Here is a 17,438-nt window from a genome sequence, read left to right on the forward strand (position 1 = left end):
GGAGACGGAAGACGTGGGGTCTAGCAGTCCAATTTAGTCCAGTGGTTCAGGGTTACATAATGTCATTATATGCATGCAGTCGAGATAGTGTATTGTTCATTTCTGCCTAACTTAGGCTTGGTACCAAACTACTCCCAAATGTACAGAGCTTTCACCAACAAAGCATTCATTTTCAGTCACCTTTGTGGGTCATCTATGTTTGTGCTTCTTTTCCTCTTTATTATGATTATGAAAGAATAGTCCTTATCTCAAACATAACAATCATCTGGCAGAAACAATGGAAAAAATATAGAACATAAAACTCATACACTTGTCATGAAGCTCATAAAAATTCTACCCAGCTGTTGTGTACATTTATTTCTGCTCATTGTATTTGCCAAAGCCAGTAATGCAGCAAAATCTGACGTTAGAGAGGAGAGAAATATTCTCTTTTCACTGGTTACCAAAGAGGCACCAAAAGGGAGGGGAAGGAAATACGTATGTTTGAACAAATTATATAATCTACCACATAGAGCAGTAGGAAAAGAAGCTAAGTATGTCCCTTCTCCTTCACGTGTATCTAAATGTCCCTCATTCCCTGTGAGATGGATTTTTTTAAGTTCTTAAGAAATATAAAAAATTGAGATACTTAATGGTTGAAAAAACTATCTAAAGAGAAATTAATCATGCAGATAATGCATGATATGCTTAATATTAGATATCTCAACTATTGTTAAAATGAACATGATATTAAATTTAGCTAAAAATAAGGTGGCTGAACTATAGTTGGTAGTATTTTGATTTGCCACATGATACATTTTTCCATTTATTTTTGTCCTTACCCTTTATCCCTTGCAGATAAAGATAAGAGCAAAAAGAACTTCATGTGACTTGCCGAATGGAGGTTTCAACCCACAGGAAAGAAGATTTTCTTGAAAGACAAGGCTTTAAATTGCAAGAACTATGATCTGAAGTGAGAACATATTTTTAATTTTAAATCTTGCCTGTAATAGACACAACCAAGCTATAAGAGCCCTCTTAGTAGAGGGCAGTCAGGACGGAGAGGAGAAAATGGGGCAGGGTCCTTCCCCAGTCCTCCCAAAGGTTCAGGTGCTCTCCAGAGAAGGGAAGGAGTGAGAGCAGGACACATCTGAATTGCCTAAATTTTCCCCAAAGTGACCACATTTTAACTGATAATTTAGCTAGTAATAAATTACCCGCAAAAAGCAAGATTGCACTTTCCACATCAGTAAACATAGGGACTACAGAGCTAAATACATTTCAGTAATAATTAAATAAATATAGAGGCATGTTTAAAATCATGTTTGCATGTGTCTTACCTATTACATAGAGTTTTAATAAATATAATCTGATATAGCCTAGAGGCCATTCTTTTTTACATCTGAAATCTGAAAATGTCCATTATTTTCATTTGCTGATCCGTTTTCAGAAATCCATTTTCAGAAATCCATTTTCAGAAAAAGTGAACTAAAAACAGTATATGGCTTAGATTCTATATATAAAGATGAAGACTGGAATGAAAAGTAAAGCTCAAGGACTCACCCTTCACCCAATCCAGGTAAACATCTTTGCAGTCACATTTTGTACGAAAAGTAATTGTTTGAAATACGAAATAATGGAATGTCTAATATTTACCCACTTTAAAGTAGACAAAAAAGCATGAAATGAATATTTGATGTGATAAAATTTAATTTTGTTTTGGATATTTATGAAAACCTCTGTTGAATCTGAAGTTTTAATATGTTGGTGTGCTCTGTCCTGCAACCATGTGTGACCTTCTCACCATGATCAGTTAGAATTACCTGAACTTACTGAAACATCAAATATGTTTTAACAGCCAACATTCTTAAAGGTTAGAGTTAGGAAATGTCTCCTGATAGGTAGGGCAAGTAAAGGAAACATGATTATTTTTATATCTTAGTCAAGAAATATTAAACCTTATATTAAAAACTGATAATATTTGACACGTGAGAGTTGGAAAGAAAAAATAACAAAACATGGTGAGAAATGAAAAGATCCAGATACTTACTAGACACAGAGAGGTTTGAGATACAAAGGCAGATAGACAAATTGTTGGTGAGAATATCTGTTTCATCCAAATAAATTAGACTTAGAGTTATACACAATGAAATGGTAAACTAGCAAAAAAAAAAAGAAAAAAAAAAAAGCACAGAAAGGAACTTGCACAAGCCTTTGGGAGGGAGGAGCTGAGTCTACAGAGTCCATAGTTACAACATCAGGCTGATTTTACAATATCATAACATCGAGTTCTCACATTTTCTTTAGCACAAGAATACTGAAGGTTTTGCAAGTTACATTTTTTTTTTTTTAATGATGAGAAGTTTTCAATGATGCCAAGCACAGCTTAACTATGAAATTGATCATCTCTGGTGTTAAAATAAAACCACTCAGTGATGGCTCTTTCAGATAGGGTTCTTAACATTTTAAGAAAAACATTTTTAAATGACTTTAGGACAAAAAGGGGTTTATTGCAAGGATGCATGTTCCTGAGTACTTTGGAAAACTTGAGCTAGGCCTGGGCATGTGCTGCCGCTGTAGAGCTCAGGCATCATGCTCACATCATTTGCTCTTCCTCTTGCTTTCATTCTTTCCCTGGTTCTCTCTTAGAAGTTACCTGTTTTCCTTTATTCTTGTCCTCAATATCCTATCAACCAGCTTTCACCACATAACCATCTTGCTTACAGACACTGTGGCTATCAGCCCTTTCTCTATCCGGCTTTTTAGTTAAGAGCCTGAAATTTACCATTGTTAACCTAAAATAACTAAAAGAGTCAGAATCTAGTTTAAAGAGAGTTTATTCAAGCACAACGTTTGAGGACAAGCTGTTCAGGAAGGACAAGTTCCAAAGAATGGAAGTCAGATTTCAGAAGTACAGAAGTTTGGGATCACGGCCGGGCGCGGTGGCTCACGCCTGTAATCCCAGCACTTTGAGAGGTCGGATCGCGAGGTCAGGAGATCGAGACCATTCTGGCTAACACGGTGAAACCCCGTCTCTACTAAAAATACAAAAGATTAGCCGGATGTGGTGGCGGGCGCCTGTGGTCCCAGCTACTACTCGGGAGGCTGAGACAGGAGAATGGCGTGACCCGGGGAGGCGGAGCTTGCAGTGAGCCGAGATCGCGCCACCGCACTCCAGCCTGGGGGACAGAGCCAGATAGAGGGAGACTCCGCCTCAAAAAAAAAAAAAAAAAAAAAAAAAAAAAAAACCAAAAATTGGTTTGGGATCACTTATAGGGGCAAAGTTTAGGAAAGCTTAACAAAATGTCAGCATCTTTCTTCATAAGCCTTAATGGCATAGTTACAATTGGCTGATCGGTCCAGGTGGTGCTTTGTTTTGAGAAAGGTATATTTAACATTCCACACTGAAGATAATAGTCATGGGGTCTTGGGCGCCATCTGGTCTGAGTTAGGTACCAGACAATAAAGGAGGCAGTTAATCTATAACAAAGAGAAGTAATCGGAAGTAGGGGAAGATCTGATATCTGGTATCTGCTAGTCATTTTTAGAACAAGAACAATCAGGAAAAGAGCCACTCTACCATCTAAGGGGCAGAATTGCAGATATGCTACATGATAGTCCCTAGGGCTTAATTGTTTTCCTTGACATAATAAATTTAGATAGTCCTGACATTTTAATTTATTTTTACACTATGTACTTTTTCTATAGTTCTCATTTTATGCTTTCAAGAAAGAAAATCTGATTGGCTGAGCTTGCCTCTACCTGAGCTATAGATTCATCAAAAGTCTAATCAAGGTCCATTGTTGTACCAAGAAAAAGAGACTTTCCTCTATAGTCTGAGTGAGATGAGAGCTTTGATTGTGGTTGAGGGGCAGGGCATGAGGTAATAGAGATAAGTTATTAACATGATATGAAATCTAGAACATGAGTGTGAAGGTAGCATAGAGGAGGAGTTAAGCATTTTTGCTTTAAAGTCAGACTGCATGACATTAGAATCACAGCTCCACATACGGAACTCAATCTTCCTAGACCTATGAAATGGGCATACAAAGAGGACCTTCTTTATAAGCTAGTTGTGAGAATTAAATAAGATAATTTATGTTCCAGTCACCAAATAATTATTCAATACGTATTAAAAACACACAAGATGAAAGATTACCTTTTACAGAGAGGTCTAAGGAAAGCAAGAAAAATTGAAGGCACAAAGAATCTGAAATGGAGAAGCAAGAAACTCATATATTTTCTGAACAAAGGTCTTCAGCCTTCCTGGCAAAGTAGATTCTGCCAATGTATTAGATCTCTAGTGATCTTAGTTTGATATGACCATAATTCCAATACAGAAACAGTAAGGATAAACCTCAATGGTAGGGACATACAGCAGAGAGACTCTGGTTGGCATCTTTAAATATTTATATATTGTGTAGAATAATAATAGAAATACAGAAAACAGCCATAATGATAGTGAACATTTATTGGAGGTTCCCTACACGCTGGGGCCTGCCTTAAGTGCTTTTTATGTATTAAGCCATTTAGTACTTATATCAAGCCCAGAAATTCTTATTATCAACATTTTAGGAACAAAGGAACTGAGGCATAGTGAATTCAAATAACTTGGCTGAGTAGCCAAGCTAGCAAGTAGCTAAGGTAGGGCTCAAAGCCTGATCTCCTGGAATGGATAATGCATTACATTGTCTCACTAAGAGAAACATCCAATGGTAGCCCTCAGACTTTTTTTAAAAATAAATATATTGACAGTGGGTGAAACAAATGAAATAACTTGAAGAAGAAACAAACTGCAAAAAAGTTTATTTATTAACAATGTAATAATAAATATGTAATTTTTTTTTTAAACCCTAACTCTAGGGGGAGAAAAAGCATTCTTTTTCAACTGATTACAAAAACAATCCTGGAAAGTAAAAGAAATAGTTGTTCAAAATGATCGTATCTGAAATCTTGGTGTAAGCTGTTTCCTTCATCTGTTTCCTCCACTAAAAAAAAAAAAAAAAAAGAGAGAGAGAGAAAGAAAGGAAAAAGAGGTTTAGACTAAACAGAGTCAGAGTTGCAGTGACCTAACAGGAAGTTGGGCTATTCCCAACTGCCAGTGATCTCTGAAGCGACTCTCAGGCTCCCTCTTTGCTCTAACAGACAGCAGAGACTTCAGGCTGGATAACAGTCAAATTCTTACCTCTCTCTTTCACTGCTAGTAAGATCAGACTGCGTTTCTTTCAGTTATTCTTCAATCCCCAGTTTCCTGATCTGTTTCTAAAAGAAGAAGTAGAGAAGATAAATCCTCTCTTCAATACTTGGAAGGAAAAGCAAAATCATCTCAACTCCGTTTTGAAAAAAACAGTCCAAGAACTTTCATCAGAGATTTTACTTGTGAGTACCTGGCAATATACTGTCTAGCCCATGAGAAATAACTTCAATTTTTTCTTTCTCGGGGGGAAAAGCAGCGTGCTGAGAGGCAAAGAACTGATAGGGGAGGATCACTGTTTATTTGCCTAAAATGAAAATCAACCCTTCCCTGTAAACAAAGTAAACAAACTGAAATCCAAACTTGAGTTCTCAGCATTTTGCATTTAATTCTTAAGCAAATTTATGTGCAATGCTTATGATTTTAAACCATAAACATTTTTGTAACGAATTGGTGTATGTAGCTTTTTTATAATTTGAAGATTGTAGTAGAATTCTTTACTAATTGTGCTTAGTTAATTGGAAGTTTTTGGAAGTTTGGTTTACCTTTCCATTTTATTTCATAACATATAATAAAGAGACTGTCAGTCTTCTATTCAAATAATCTTTCAATACCATTAGTTGATATTTAAAATGAGGTATAAACATTAAAATAATCGTAATCTAAATTGAATATTTTATGCCAGCATTAACTAATCTCTCTAAGGAAATATTTTACAAGTCTCCAAAGACCAAAGGTTATATTCTGAGATACCTAAGCGAGAATACTTACAATCAAGTCTATATTGTGCAATTTTGTAAATTAAAACAATAGATAACATGCCTACATGATGTACTGTTATGTTCCTGTTGGTTATAAAATGTTTGCTTCTAGTAAAAAATGAAAGAATATAATACAGCAGTAAACAACCACAGAAATATGAGAGAAACAATTATTTAATTATGAAAAAGCACTCATTGGTTTAAAATAATTACCAAAAATAAGGGTCAAGAGTATTACCATGTGGGAAAAAAGAAAAGATAAGCAACAGCCACACTGTGACTCAGTGCTCTGGAAATTAGTCACAAAATGACTTTGTATAACATGAGATAATGTAACACAAAGGGCAAAACTCAAGCAGGAAACATACTGCACAGAGAGTCACGTTTCATATGTAAAAGTGTAATATTTACATGATGGGGGAAATTTGTGACAATTTTGAGAGATACTGCAAAATTTTTGAACATGACAAAATCTCCATAACACATTTTAAAGATTATTTTAAATTTATCATTCTAGTGCATGATTATTTCAATATACAGTATCCATATCTCATCTAATCCTTAAACTAAAGAGGGAATAGTCCCTGAAATTTAGTTGAGTATGAAATGTTAATTTGTGGCCTACGGCTTAATAAAATTATACAAAATATAAATAGGGATCAATAAAGACTGAAAAATATTAATGTAAATGCAGATAACTAACACAATAAAGTAAAATTTCAAAATAAGAGTAAAGTTTTAAAATATTTATTTTTACCGATTTGAGTAGTTATATTGGAAAACCAAGTTTTTCTACTTCAGGTGACCACAGAATCTTGTTGGAAAAGTTTAATGACATATACTATTATTTGATTTCTGTCTCTATTAGGTATACTGAATTGGACAAGTTTTTGTTTTGTTTTGTTTGCTTGTTTTTAAGATACAGTCTGATATCTTTTGTTTTACGTCCAATGACTAAATCAAAACTCGTTTTGGAAATGTAGTTCCTGTCCAAATGGATTATTTTATCAACTGGTATTTGATGGTCTGATTGATTGCCCATATATCATTTGCTTGTTGATTGTGTAACTATTTTGACTAAAATCTTCTGTCATAAAACTTATTGTTAAATTAATAATACATAAAATGAGAACATATTTTGTAACAAACTAATTTTCAAAACAATTTAATTATGTTAAAAATTCATATTCTAATCTTATTTATTTACATCTTTCAAATTCAAGATATAAGTGGGCAGGATGGCAAACTAACGGAGAAAAAATGCCAACTTTAGAGACTTAATTTAATACCAGAGTGCCTATCCATCTAACCAAATAGTAAATATGCTATCAATTACTTAGGAATGTTTGGTTGATTAAACTCAGTGTCACAAAATTTTAAGGTATCTTTCAACTGATATCTCTACCTAATACAAGAAAAAAATGCAAAGTAAACATCCTTACAAAAATAAAAAGGAAGAGAAAATATGAAAAGTGAAGACATTAATTAATTAGACTAGGATTTTCAAAAAAATCTTACCAGTATAAATTAATTAAATTGAATTACAATATAGGTTAACATGGGTTAATTATATCATCAATTTACTTTTTCTATGTGGACATGATCTAAGAATTGTACTACAATACAACTCATCTATTCACAATAAAGGCCTTCTACAAACAGCCATCCTTTTTTGTTTACCACCTATAGCAATTAACTCATCTGAAGAATTAAATTTGGCAGTTTGCCTTTTTAAAACACAAATATATTTTCATGCATTAGTGTCAAAGGTAGATTCTCCTATCTTTTATAGAAATATAGCAGCACTATAATTCTTTCTGATTGCTATAGTGTGCATTAGGAGAAACTTGAATTCAAAAGACATGTGTTTCTGGATATCAAATCTCACCAGAAACAGGGAAGTGTTCAAGTATTTCCAGCAAGTACTCTTCATAATAGACTATCTCTCCTGGCTTTCTGAGATCCTCACTGACTGCTTTCTTGGTGTTACATATCAATGCCAGGGGCCCAGTCTTCCCAGTACCTTTCTCTCCCTGTCTTCACTTCTTCAAGTGTCAGGTGCCGAGTAGAACCACAGCCTGAGATTCAACTACCAGTAACTACCAGTTGTTGAGGGCAACTTCATCACCTCTACTTTTCTTCTTCCTCAAGCCAACAATAACAGAAAGTATGGGCCCAAGTCAAATCCACTGTCTTCTCTTTAAGCCTCTATTTGCAATGTTGTGTCCTCTCTTAGTTGGAACAGCGAGGTGTTAAAATTATTTCAAAAACAAAAGAATATAAGGACATCATGGCCCATAACAGAAGTCCCAATGCTGCAATACAACTATCCCAGTTGTTCCATATGGAACAATTCTAGGTCTCTGTATAGACTTAGAATTATTGCAAGGAATTGCCCAGTTAATATGTGAGTAAAAAATATTATATGTTGTTGATTAGGGCATAATAAAGCTATTTCAACATCAGAAATGTGAAAGTATTCATCAGTAGGACACTGAAAAAATGTAAATAGTTTTTATTACCAAGCACAATGTGCCTTTGACACCCTCCAACTATACCACACACCTTCAAGTGCTGCCACCACACGGCTGCCAACCTAGTCTATCTCTCCTCCTCATCTTGACCCTTATCTATTTCTATCCAGTCCTTGAATTCTATGATAATTCACCTGAAAGCATCACTTCATTCCTCATTCCTCATTTCCCAAGGCTTAAAAGCAGAATAAATCTCAGAAACAGGGTAAGTCTCCAGAATAATGGTGTTTATTATGAATATTTTGGTAATATTTTAAAGTCCATTTAGGAAGCTTCAAAGATTAATTTTCATATCAGAAAATGAATCACAATGGTTATATTAAAATGTAATACAACTTTTTTCTAGTTTTTTGAACATATGGAAAATACTTTAAATTTTTAATATTTTTGTCTGCTAATTCTGTTTTTTATGTCATTTCTATGTCATTTAGACTTTTCTCATTATGAGTTATATTCTACTGCTCTTTGCATCCCTAGTAATTTTGATGTGGTTGCCTAATATTATGAATTTTACCTTATTGGGTGTTGGTATATGTTGTATTTCTATAAATATCCTTGAGCTCTCTTCTGGGATGTAGTTACATTACTTAGAAACTGTTTCCTATTTTGTTGTCTTGCTATTAAATTTTGTTAGGCAAGACCAGATAATTGTTTATTCTATGGTTAATTATTTCCTACTACTGATGCAAACAGCTGAGTACTATACTTAATGCTTCATGAACTGAGAGTTTTGCAACTTGGGAACAAAAAATATTCCCTGCTTTACATGTGTGGGCCCCTCTAACCCTTTTAGGTGGTGCTTCCCCCAGTCTTCAGACTTTTCTCTTATGAATGCAACAGATCAATATTGAGCTGAAGACTAGAAGTCCATCTGAAGATCTCTGGATCTTTCTTTGTGTATAACTCTGTCCTCTCTGACGTTTGGTACTGTATACCCTAACTACCTCCTGAGACTCTGTCTGCTTTGTCTCCCAAACTGAGAGAGACCACTGGGTTCTTATAGAGTTCCTCCTTCCTGAACTTTCATATAGAAGCTAAACTGAGTCTCCACTCAGTCTGGTGGAACAAATGTACAAATGTGGGGCTAAACACTTGTTTCTTATCGCTATGAAATCACTGCTCTCCACTGACCAATATAATTTATTTTATTTTGCTTTTTTAAAATTTATTTATTTTAGGTGGGTGGAAAAATCCAATCCCTGTTAATACATTGTGGTTAGAAATAGATGGGCTTTTAAAATTGTATTTTCATAACACCTTAAAAAACAAAATACGAATATAAATTTAAAAAATTTAAGGGCACAGAGCCTGCAACTTTTAGTTTGCCTAAATAAGATAAACATACATTTATTGTTTATTGTATCCCAGGAGCTATGTTATATGAGTACATATGTGTTTATACAATGAAGAACATAAGATCACTGTTTCTAGAAAATAGTTATTTCATCTTATATGAGAAGTTTATTGGTTCATTATTTTTTCTAAATAAAAATAGCTATTCAGGAAGCTAATATCTCACTCCCTTCTATATTTTAGATGACAAATGAGCTCCACATGCTTAAAATCAGTCAAGTGGTCACTTGTTCAACAGGCACTTCCCACTTATCAGACAATGAGTGCTCAGGGTTAGGTACCTAGAGTTTTATCAGAAATTACAAATTGCTTTTCCCAATAGTTTCCTATCACAATTTCTTGTAATTGTCTTTCCTTCCCTACTTCTTGGCTACTTTCATATGAAGAAAGCTGGGTAAAGTAAATACAAATTACAACTTTCTCTTGTTGTGAAAGGAAGCTTCAGGTGCTTCCTGCTCAATTTTTTTGCACCACTTGAGGCAAACAGATAATCCCAAATAAATGACAAACGTAGTAGACATCATTTATATTAGCATTGGAATTTGATTTTATAGCTATGTGAACATTATTCGAGATCTTATATATCTCATTTGAGTTATGTGGTTTTAATTTCATTTAGCAAAGCTATTTAGTCAATGAAGAAAGGAAATCGGTATGCATTAAAGAAATGATCTGGTGCTAATGTGAGTTTTCAAAAAAATTAAGATAAGCATGTTTTAAGAGATATCTGGGCTTTCCTCTTAGTGTCAGTAATTTTATTCTAATTCTAGACTTCCCAGAATTAACTTTTCTTAGTATGTTTTTTTCTTAAGGAACAGCGGAAGAATGTGCCAAATGAGGAAAGATGTTTAATCTAGGGGAATGTGGACTAGCCTCAATTCCCATAACAAGAGGTATCTGTTTTTCTATATGTGGTAAGTGCTGGGTAACTCTTTTCAAGCCTTTTTAAAGTTTGCAAATATTAATAAGAGCCCTCAAAAAAGCAAAAAGTTTCTGAAGTGCCAATGTTTGCATATCACTATTCTGTTAGTATTACTCTCCCCACCACCACTTACCTGCATTCGATATTATCATCTAGAACAGAGATAAGGCAGATACAAGCTTCCCTAATAGGTGCCGGAAGCCTCTTCTGTAAAAGACATGGGGAGACCATGGATGATCTCCAAAAATGTAAGTGAAAAAATATCTCTGCAAGTATATACTTGCACTTTAGAAGGGAGCTTATACCTTTTTTCCAGCTCTCTCTGAATCTTATACACCACCACAAAAGCTATATTTGAGACCTACTTTAATATCCAAGGATAACAGTATATATAACTAGAATCAAAAAGAGTGTCAATCAATGATATATGCTGAAGAAGACAACACAAATATTTTAAAGACACAATATTTTATAATATAATAAACACAATATTTTAAAATATTTTTAAAAATTTTAAAAACTTGACATGGGGAGGAAGTTGGGGAGTGGGGAATTAAGATATTCTATGGATAAAGAAATCTCCAATAAAGAAGAAGACTTTATATTTTTGAAAGCCAAGGAAGAGATTAAACCATTTTAAGATTTCTTCAGTTCTATCATTATACTTGAATAAGCAGATTCAATTTTAATATCTTTAAAGCTGAGCATTAGCTATGTACTTTTTATATATTAATCCTTTGAAAGATATGAAAAGTGTACCATGTGACAAATTTTCATCATTTATAAAGTAATGAGGATTTGATGTAACTTACAAAAAATAAAATCTCTGGTCACCATTCCCAGAAAATTACAATCGAATGAGTTAGGTAGGGCATTAAACAAGAAAACACCTGATTTCTGATGATATGATTATGTGTTGGGTAGGATTTTGATAGGAAAGAGATGAATGGCAATTCAGACTAAGTGGTCTTTATAAAAATGTAAAATAATGAGCATTAAACATGTGAAACAAAGAGAACTATTTATTGGATTCTGTAAATAAAGTGGCACCAATTGCCTGTCATTCTCAGGAACCATAGTTCTCATCCTTCGTGGGATTTTTTTTCTGTTTGAATGGAAGTGATTGAAGATCAACTTCTTAATGGCTCCTGGGGGACCATGACTCAGCTGCCCTGACTCTTCGTTCCTTTAGAGTGATTCAGAGCAGTTGATCACGATGTCATCTGGGCAGATGGTTGTAGTCACTAACAGCTGTAGTTCCTCTCTTGAACCAAACTCAGACCCCTCCCACATACTGTCATTAGAAGCAATCATGAATTCTTAGCTTTTTCACATTAAGGCTTATTTTTACTACTAAAAATCCTCTCCTTAATAGGAGTGAAAACATTGATCATTATTTATCATGTTTATTGTACTTAAAGATAAAACTTTTAAATAGTATTTGAAACTATAACATTTTTCTAAGCAGAAAGTTTTCTAATTCATCATAAATCTGAAACCAAAAGGTTCTAGAAATCCAATCTCAGGTATTGTGAGTGTAGATTTTGCCCCCTGTTTTCCCTAAATATAATAAAGTAACATTTTTGTGAGCAATTCCCATACCTGAGTGAACATTTTGCTCTCCTTTTGTCATACCACAAGTTGAGATCATCAGAAGCAGAAAGTTGAGAAGTCTCCAATATTTTTGTCTAGACAGAGATAAAATCTGATGGAAACAGGCCTACAGGAGAAATGAAGAAACTGACTTGATCTTTTTCGCTATTAATCCTTAAAATTTTTAAAAAAGGTAATATCAATCTGAATACCAGAACCCGTTAGGAAAATCTCAACTGTTGTTCCATGTATTTGCAAAGCACATGTACCTCCCACAAGATGTCCCATTCATTATGAATTAATAGATTGATTTTAGCTAACAAATTAATTCATTTACCAAGAGATACATAGACAGGTAGGTAGATACACAATTAAAGGAGCAACTCTTCAGGAAATAGATGTTTTGGTCCTGAAATACCATTTGCTTACTTAACTCAATAACAGGTACCTAGAAGAGCAAATACAAAAAGCAGGTAAAATAGCCAAAAGTAGCCACAGGTCTCTCTATCTCTATATATCATTCCCATTTTTAATATGTGTGGTAATTATAATAGAGAAATACACATTTAATATATTATTCTTTTTTTCTCCTCTCACGCCAAAAATTCATTGTATTATCTTGCATTCATTTTTTATTCCATTTCCTTTCATTTGGAGCTACCAGCTTTCGTAGTTGTGCAGAATTTTATTCTTGAAAACCTTTATTTGGTTCAGACATGTAATACTAACTTTTATTTGTTTTTTTTTCCCCCTTCTGAAGGAAATGACAGTAACATACCATAAAGAGCTTTGCTTTTAAACAAATTGAGTTAGTATGGAAATCAGAGTAATTTTGATGAAGAAAGGTGAATTCATTCAAAGAAAACAATGTAATCTTTCTCTGAAAAAAAAAAAAAAACTTACAAATTTAACTATAAAGTCCAGACAAAATACTTTCATTCATTTTTAGAGAGTTTTAGTAGTTATGGACAACTATACATAGAACAGGCATAATAAAATACTATTCATTACTATAAAAAGAAACATTGGCATTATTTCCTTTATTATGTGTTTCTTTTTTATTTCAATTTGTTCGTTGTATTCTTGGTAGTGGAAATCTATAGTATATCATATTCTCTTCCGATTTCAATTGCAAATTTTAAGAAATGTGTTTACATGTTTACATTTGCCTTGTTCTTAATTTTCTAATGATCTCTTCTCCTCCTTCCCCCTTATTGCCTCCCAGTTTCACTTCTCCACTTCCAGAGCTCACACTCCTCTCTTAACTGGCAATAAATATTAATATTTCCTGTTATTTGATAGGATAAAATTTTTACCTATCAAAAATATAAACATCAAAAATAATTTTGTTTTAATTAAATTTCTTAACTTTGGCTCAAAGCATTACATAAAAATTTGTTCTAATTAATTTATTTTTGTTTTAATTAAGTTTAAATATGTTTCTTAACTTTAGCTCAAACATTAAATAAACATTTCCTAGTTATGGTTTAATGAAATGTTAATTTCTAGAGATTGTAAGTAATCTGAAATTTACTTTAGGTGATAAAAAGGAAAATATTTCTGAGAATAGCGTGTCTTTCTGAAGCTTGCAGTTGCCCTTTCCTTGAATGGTCACAATTCCTGTGTCTGAGTTGAAACATTGCCAATATGCAAATGTAAAACTCTGGGGTGAAAAAATCTATTTCCTGAGCTTCAGTTTTTGTATTTTAAAAACCTGGATATTTCAGATACTTATTTCTATGACCATTTTTAGCTCTAGCACTATATAAATGTGTGACCTCGCCTCCATTTTAGCTTTAAAATTATTTAAATAAATAGTTTGCATATGCTATATGCTATTGGGTTATAACATAAAAATATATACTCGTTTTGCCTGGCATTGCTATTTCCTCCCCATGAGACTTTTTTTTTTAATACTATGAATAACAAAAATATTAATTCTATACAGTGAATAGTTTTATTCTTGGAAGAGACTTCCCTCCTTTAAAAAAAAAACCATGTACAATTACTTTTGTACTTAAAAGAGTGAAACAATTATTTTTCTTTTCTTTTTTTTTTTTTTTTTTTTTTTTTTGAAACAGGGTCTCCCTCTGTCACCCAGGCTGGAGTGCAGTGGCACGATCTCGGCTCACTGCAACCAGCGCCTCCCGGGTTCAAGCGATTCTCCTACCTTAGCCTCCGAGGAGCTGTGATTACAGGCGCAACCACGACCGGCTTATTTTTGTGTTTTTGGTAGAGATGGGGTTTCATCATGTGGGCCAGACTGGTCTTTAACTCCTGACCTGAGGTGATCCGCCCGCCTCGGCCTCCCAAAGTGCTGGTTTTATAGACGTGAGTTACTGCACCTGGCCAAGAGAAACAATTATTTTTTCTTATCAGTGAGATTTTCACAATCTAAAATGTAGAAAGAGTTGTGATTTGATTCATGAAGTAAGGTTAAGAAATTTTTCATCAAGTAATTCTCCAGAAAACTATTACTTCCTGTAAAAAGAGCCAAATCCAAAAAGAAGTTTCCCTTTAGCGAGTCTTTTTTTTTTTTTTTTTTAATGAAGTTTAGCTCTGTTGCCCAGGCTGAAGCTGAAGCGCAGTGGCGCTATCTCGCTATCTCAGCTCACTGAAACCTCCACCTCCTGGGCTCAAGCTAGCCAGTCTTTTAGTCAACATGATTAGTCAGCAAATCTGCAGTTACAATGGAGGTTTGATTTTTGTTTGTTTTTAAGTCTCTCTGTGTTTGTAATATTAATTTACTTTTCAAGTTTAGAATGTTTTGCTTCATTGTTTCCCATATTTTAATCTGTGTAAATATTTTACACTTTAAAATTATAAGTGTAATTTAAGTGTAAATATTTTGTGCTTTAAAATTATAATCTCAAAATTTCGCTCTTATGGTAAAAATTAAGCATTGCTTTAATGTCAGGACAATTTTAATGATAAGAAATGGGGATTTCGCATGGGCTTATATTATTGATATCCTCTCATCCCCTAAGCATCCTTCAATCAAAAAAAAATTTTAAGTTGGTTAATAGCTCGTTTGTGAAAGCAAAAACAGCAAAACAACTGTGAGGTTTATTTGGCTGCTGATGGGAAAACATCACAGCACAGGTAGCATAAATAATTAGCTTAAATTTATTAGCCCGCATTATACAAAATACAGAGGTAAGCGGCTTCAAGACTGGTTCCTTCAACAAGGAACCGGTTTTTTCCTATGTTTTTATTTCCATCATTCACAGCAGATGAATTTTATTTTTAGTTTGTCTGCCTCAATGTTAAAAGGTAGCAGCTTCAGTAACAGGTGTTACTTACAGACAGGACAAATACAAGGAGGAGTTATCTTGTGGTTCTTCCCATATAGCTGCATTCACAGCAAGGAGAATTTTCAAAATCACTCCATCCCCAACCATGCAGCTACATCCCTTCTCAACTTGTTAGCCAGAGTTCATATAGAAATATCTAAACCAAGCACTATAAAGTTAATGGAATCACCATGATCAATGTGGGTTAATGGTGATTTATTCCTTAGGTAGGTGTAGGCTAACCTTCTCTGAGAGCTGGATTTATGAACATATTAAAGAGTCTTCTCACTCTAATGTAGCAGAGAATGTTTCACGAGCAAACGAATCAGATGACTAAACTTTTTTTTAAGTAGAAAAGAAATGATGAAAATGAATTCATAATCTCATTGACCTAAAGTATTTTCTGTTGTACCAAACCATCTTTTTCTCCATGAACACCAAGTTTTACTTGGTTGATCTTAAAGTATGCATCTATTTTTGAGCACAGCATTTCATATCATGTGGATTATTCCCATATTATCTTCTAATCATTATCACTGGCAGTTTAACTTAGTGTATATTAAATTTGGTAGATATATAATAATTTTCATTATGTTGGAACCTACATTGTTTAAAATGTAATTTTATTTTCTCTAGTAAAATAAACATGAACGTGCACATAACCATTTTAGTATTTTTAATTCCAAAGTATGATATTACTAATTTGAAGTATTATCTACATTTCTAAACATTGAAAGAACACATGTAGAAAAAAATGATTAGTTGATGGTTAAGTAATAAACCATTTATATATTTCCTCTTACCAACACCTTTCAAAGTCTTGCTTCTTTTGTTATCTCTGTCCAGTTAATAAAATACAATCATTCAAATATTAAATTCCTGTATCTGGAGGGGAGAAATGCTGAATTTTTAAGGCAGCAGCAGTTACTATTAATTTATAGCTGGGATTCCAGCAGCCCAGAATTTTTTTTTTTTTTTTTTTTTTTTTTTTTTTGAGACTAAGTCTCACCCTGTCACCCAGGCTGGAGTGCAGTGGTGCTATCTCAGCTCACTGCAACCTCCATCTCCCGGGTTCAAGAGATTCTCCTGCCTCAGCCTCCCGGGTAGCTGGGTTTACAGGCACACGCCACCACGCCCAGCTAATTTTTATATTTTTAGTAGAGACGGGGTTTCACCATATTGGTCAGGCTGGTCTCAAACTCCTGACTTTGTGACCAGCCACCTCGGCCTCCCAAAGTGCTGGGATAACAGGCGTGAGCCACAGCGCCTGGCCCCAGAAATCTTTTAACGCTAAATTATTAATGTTCCATTTTATTTTGCCTAGAGAAAACATCAAACCTTCACATTTTTAAAAGTCTACTACTTCTTGTCATTCTGAAAGACAATCTCAATCTCTTTCTCACGTACAAAATTTAATCACAGCAAGAAATTTTTCTCCTTCCTATCAGCTCTTCAGTAACTTTCTCATTTCTCTCTCTCTGTTTCTCTGTTTCTTTGTCCCCCTCCAGCAAAACACACACACACACACACACACACACACACACACATATTCATTACACACACTTTGAAAATGTATTTGTATCTCCCACCAAGAAAACCTATCATTTTAATGGAAAATACAACTTTTCTCCGCCCACAGTTAAACTCTTTTCACCTGTGCCTGGGATCTCATCTGCTATTCATTTTACTTTTCTTACAGCTTTTAACTCTCCCTTTTTAACCACATAAAACTATAACCTTCACAAAATTTTTCCCTTCAAATTCTGTTACTTGTCAGCACAGATTTATAAAATAACATCCTAAATTTCT

General features: G+C 33.9%; 1 protein-coding gene across 4 annotated transcripts in view; it reads left to right on the plus strand.

The window, feature by feature from the left end:
* Positions 1-5,050: 5,050 nt before the first annotated feature.
* TFPI (tissue factor pathway inhibitor) overlaps positions 5,051-17,438 on the plus strand; it is a 98,504-nt gene continuing 86,116 nt past the window's right edge. Inside the window, exons 1-2 of one of the 4 annotated variants that reach the window (XM_050751842.1) lie at positions 5,051-5,358; positions 10,634-10,735. In XM_050751842.1, coding sequence (XP_050607799.1) covers positions 10,666-10,735 — 70 coding nt within the window. In that variant the 5' untranslated portion in view covers positions 5,051-5,358; positions 10,634-10,665. The remainder of the gene's footprint in view (positions 5,359-10,633; positions 10,736-17,438) is intronic. The other 3 variants (XM_050751839.1, XM_050751841.1, XM_050751840.1) reach the window with 3 other exon arrangements.

This window comes from Macaca thibetana, chromosome 12, assembly GCF_024542745.1.
Source record: "Macaca thibetana thibetana isolate TM-01 chromosome 12, ASM2454274v1, whole genome shotgun sequence".
NCBI classification, from domain to species: Eukaryota; Metazoa; Chordata; class Mammalia; order Primates; family Cercopithecidae; genus Macaca; species Macaca thibetana.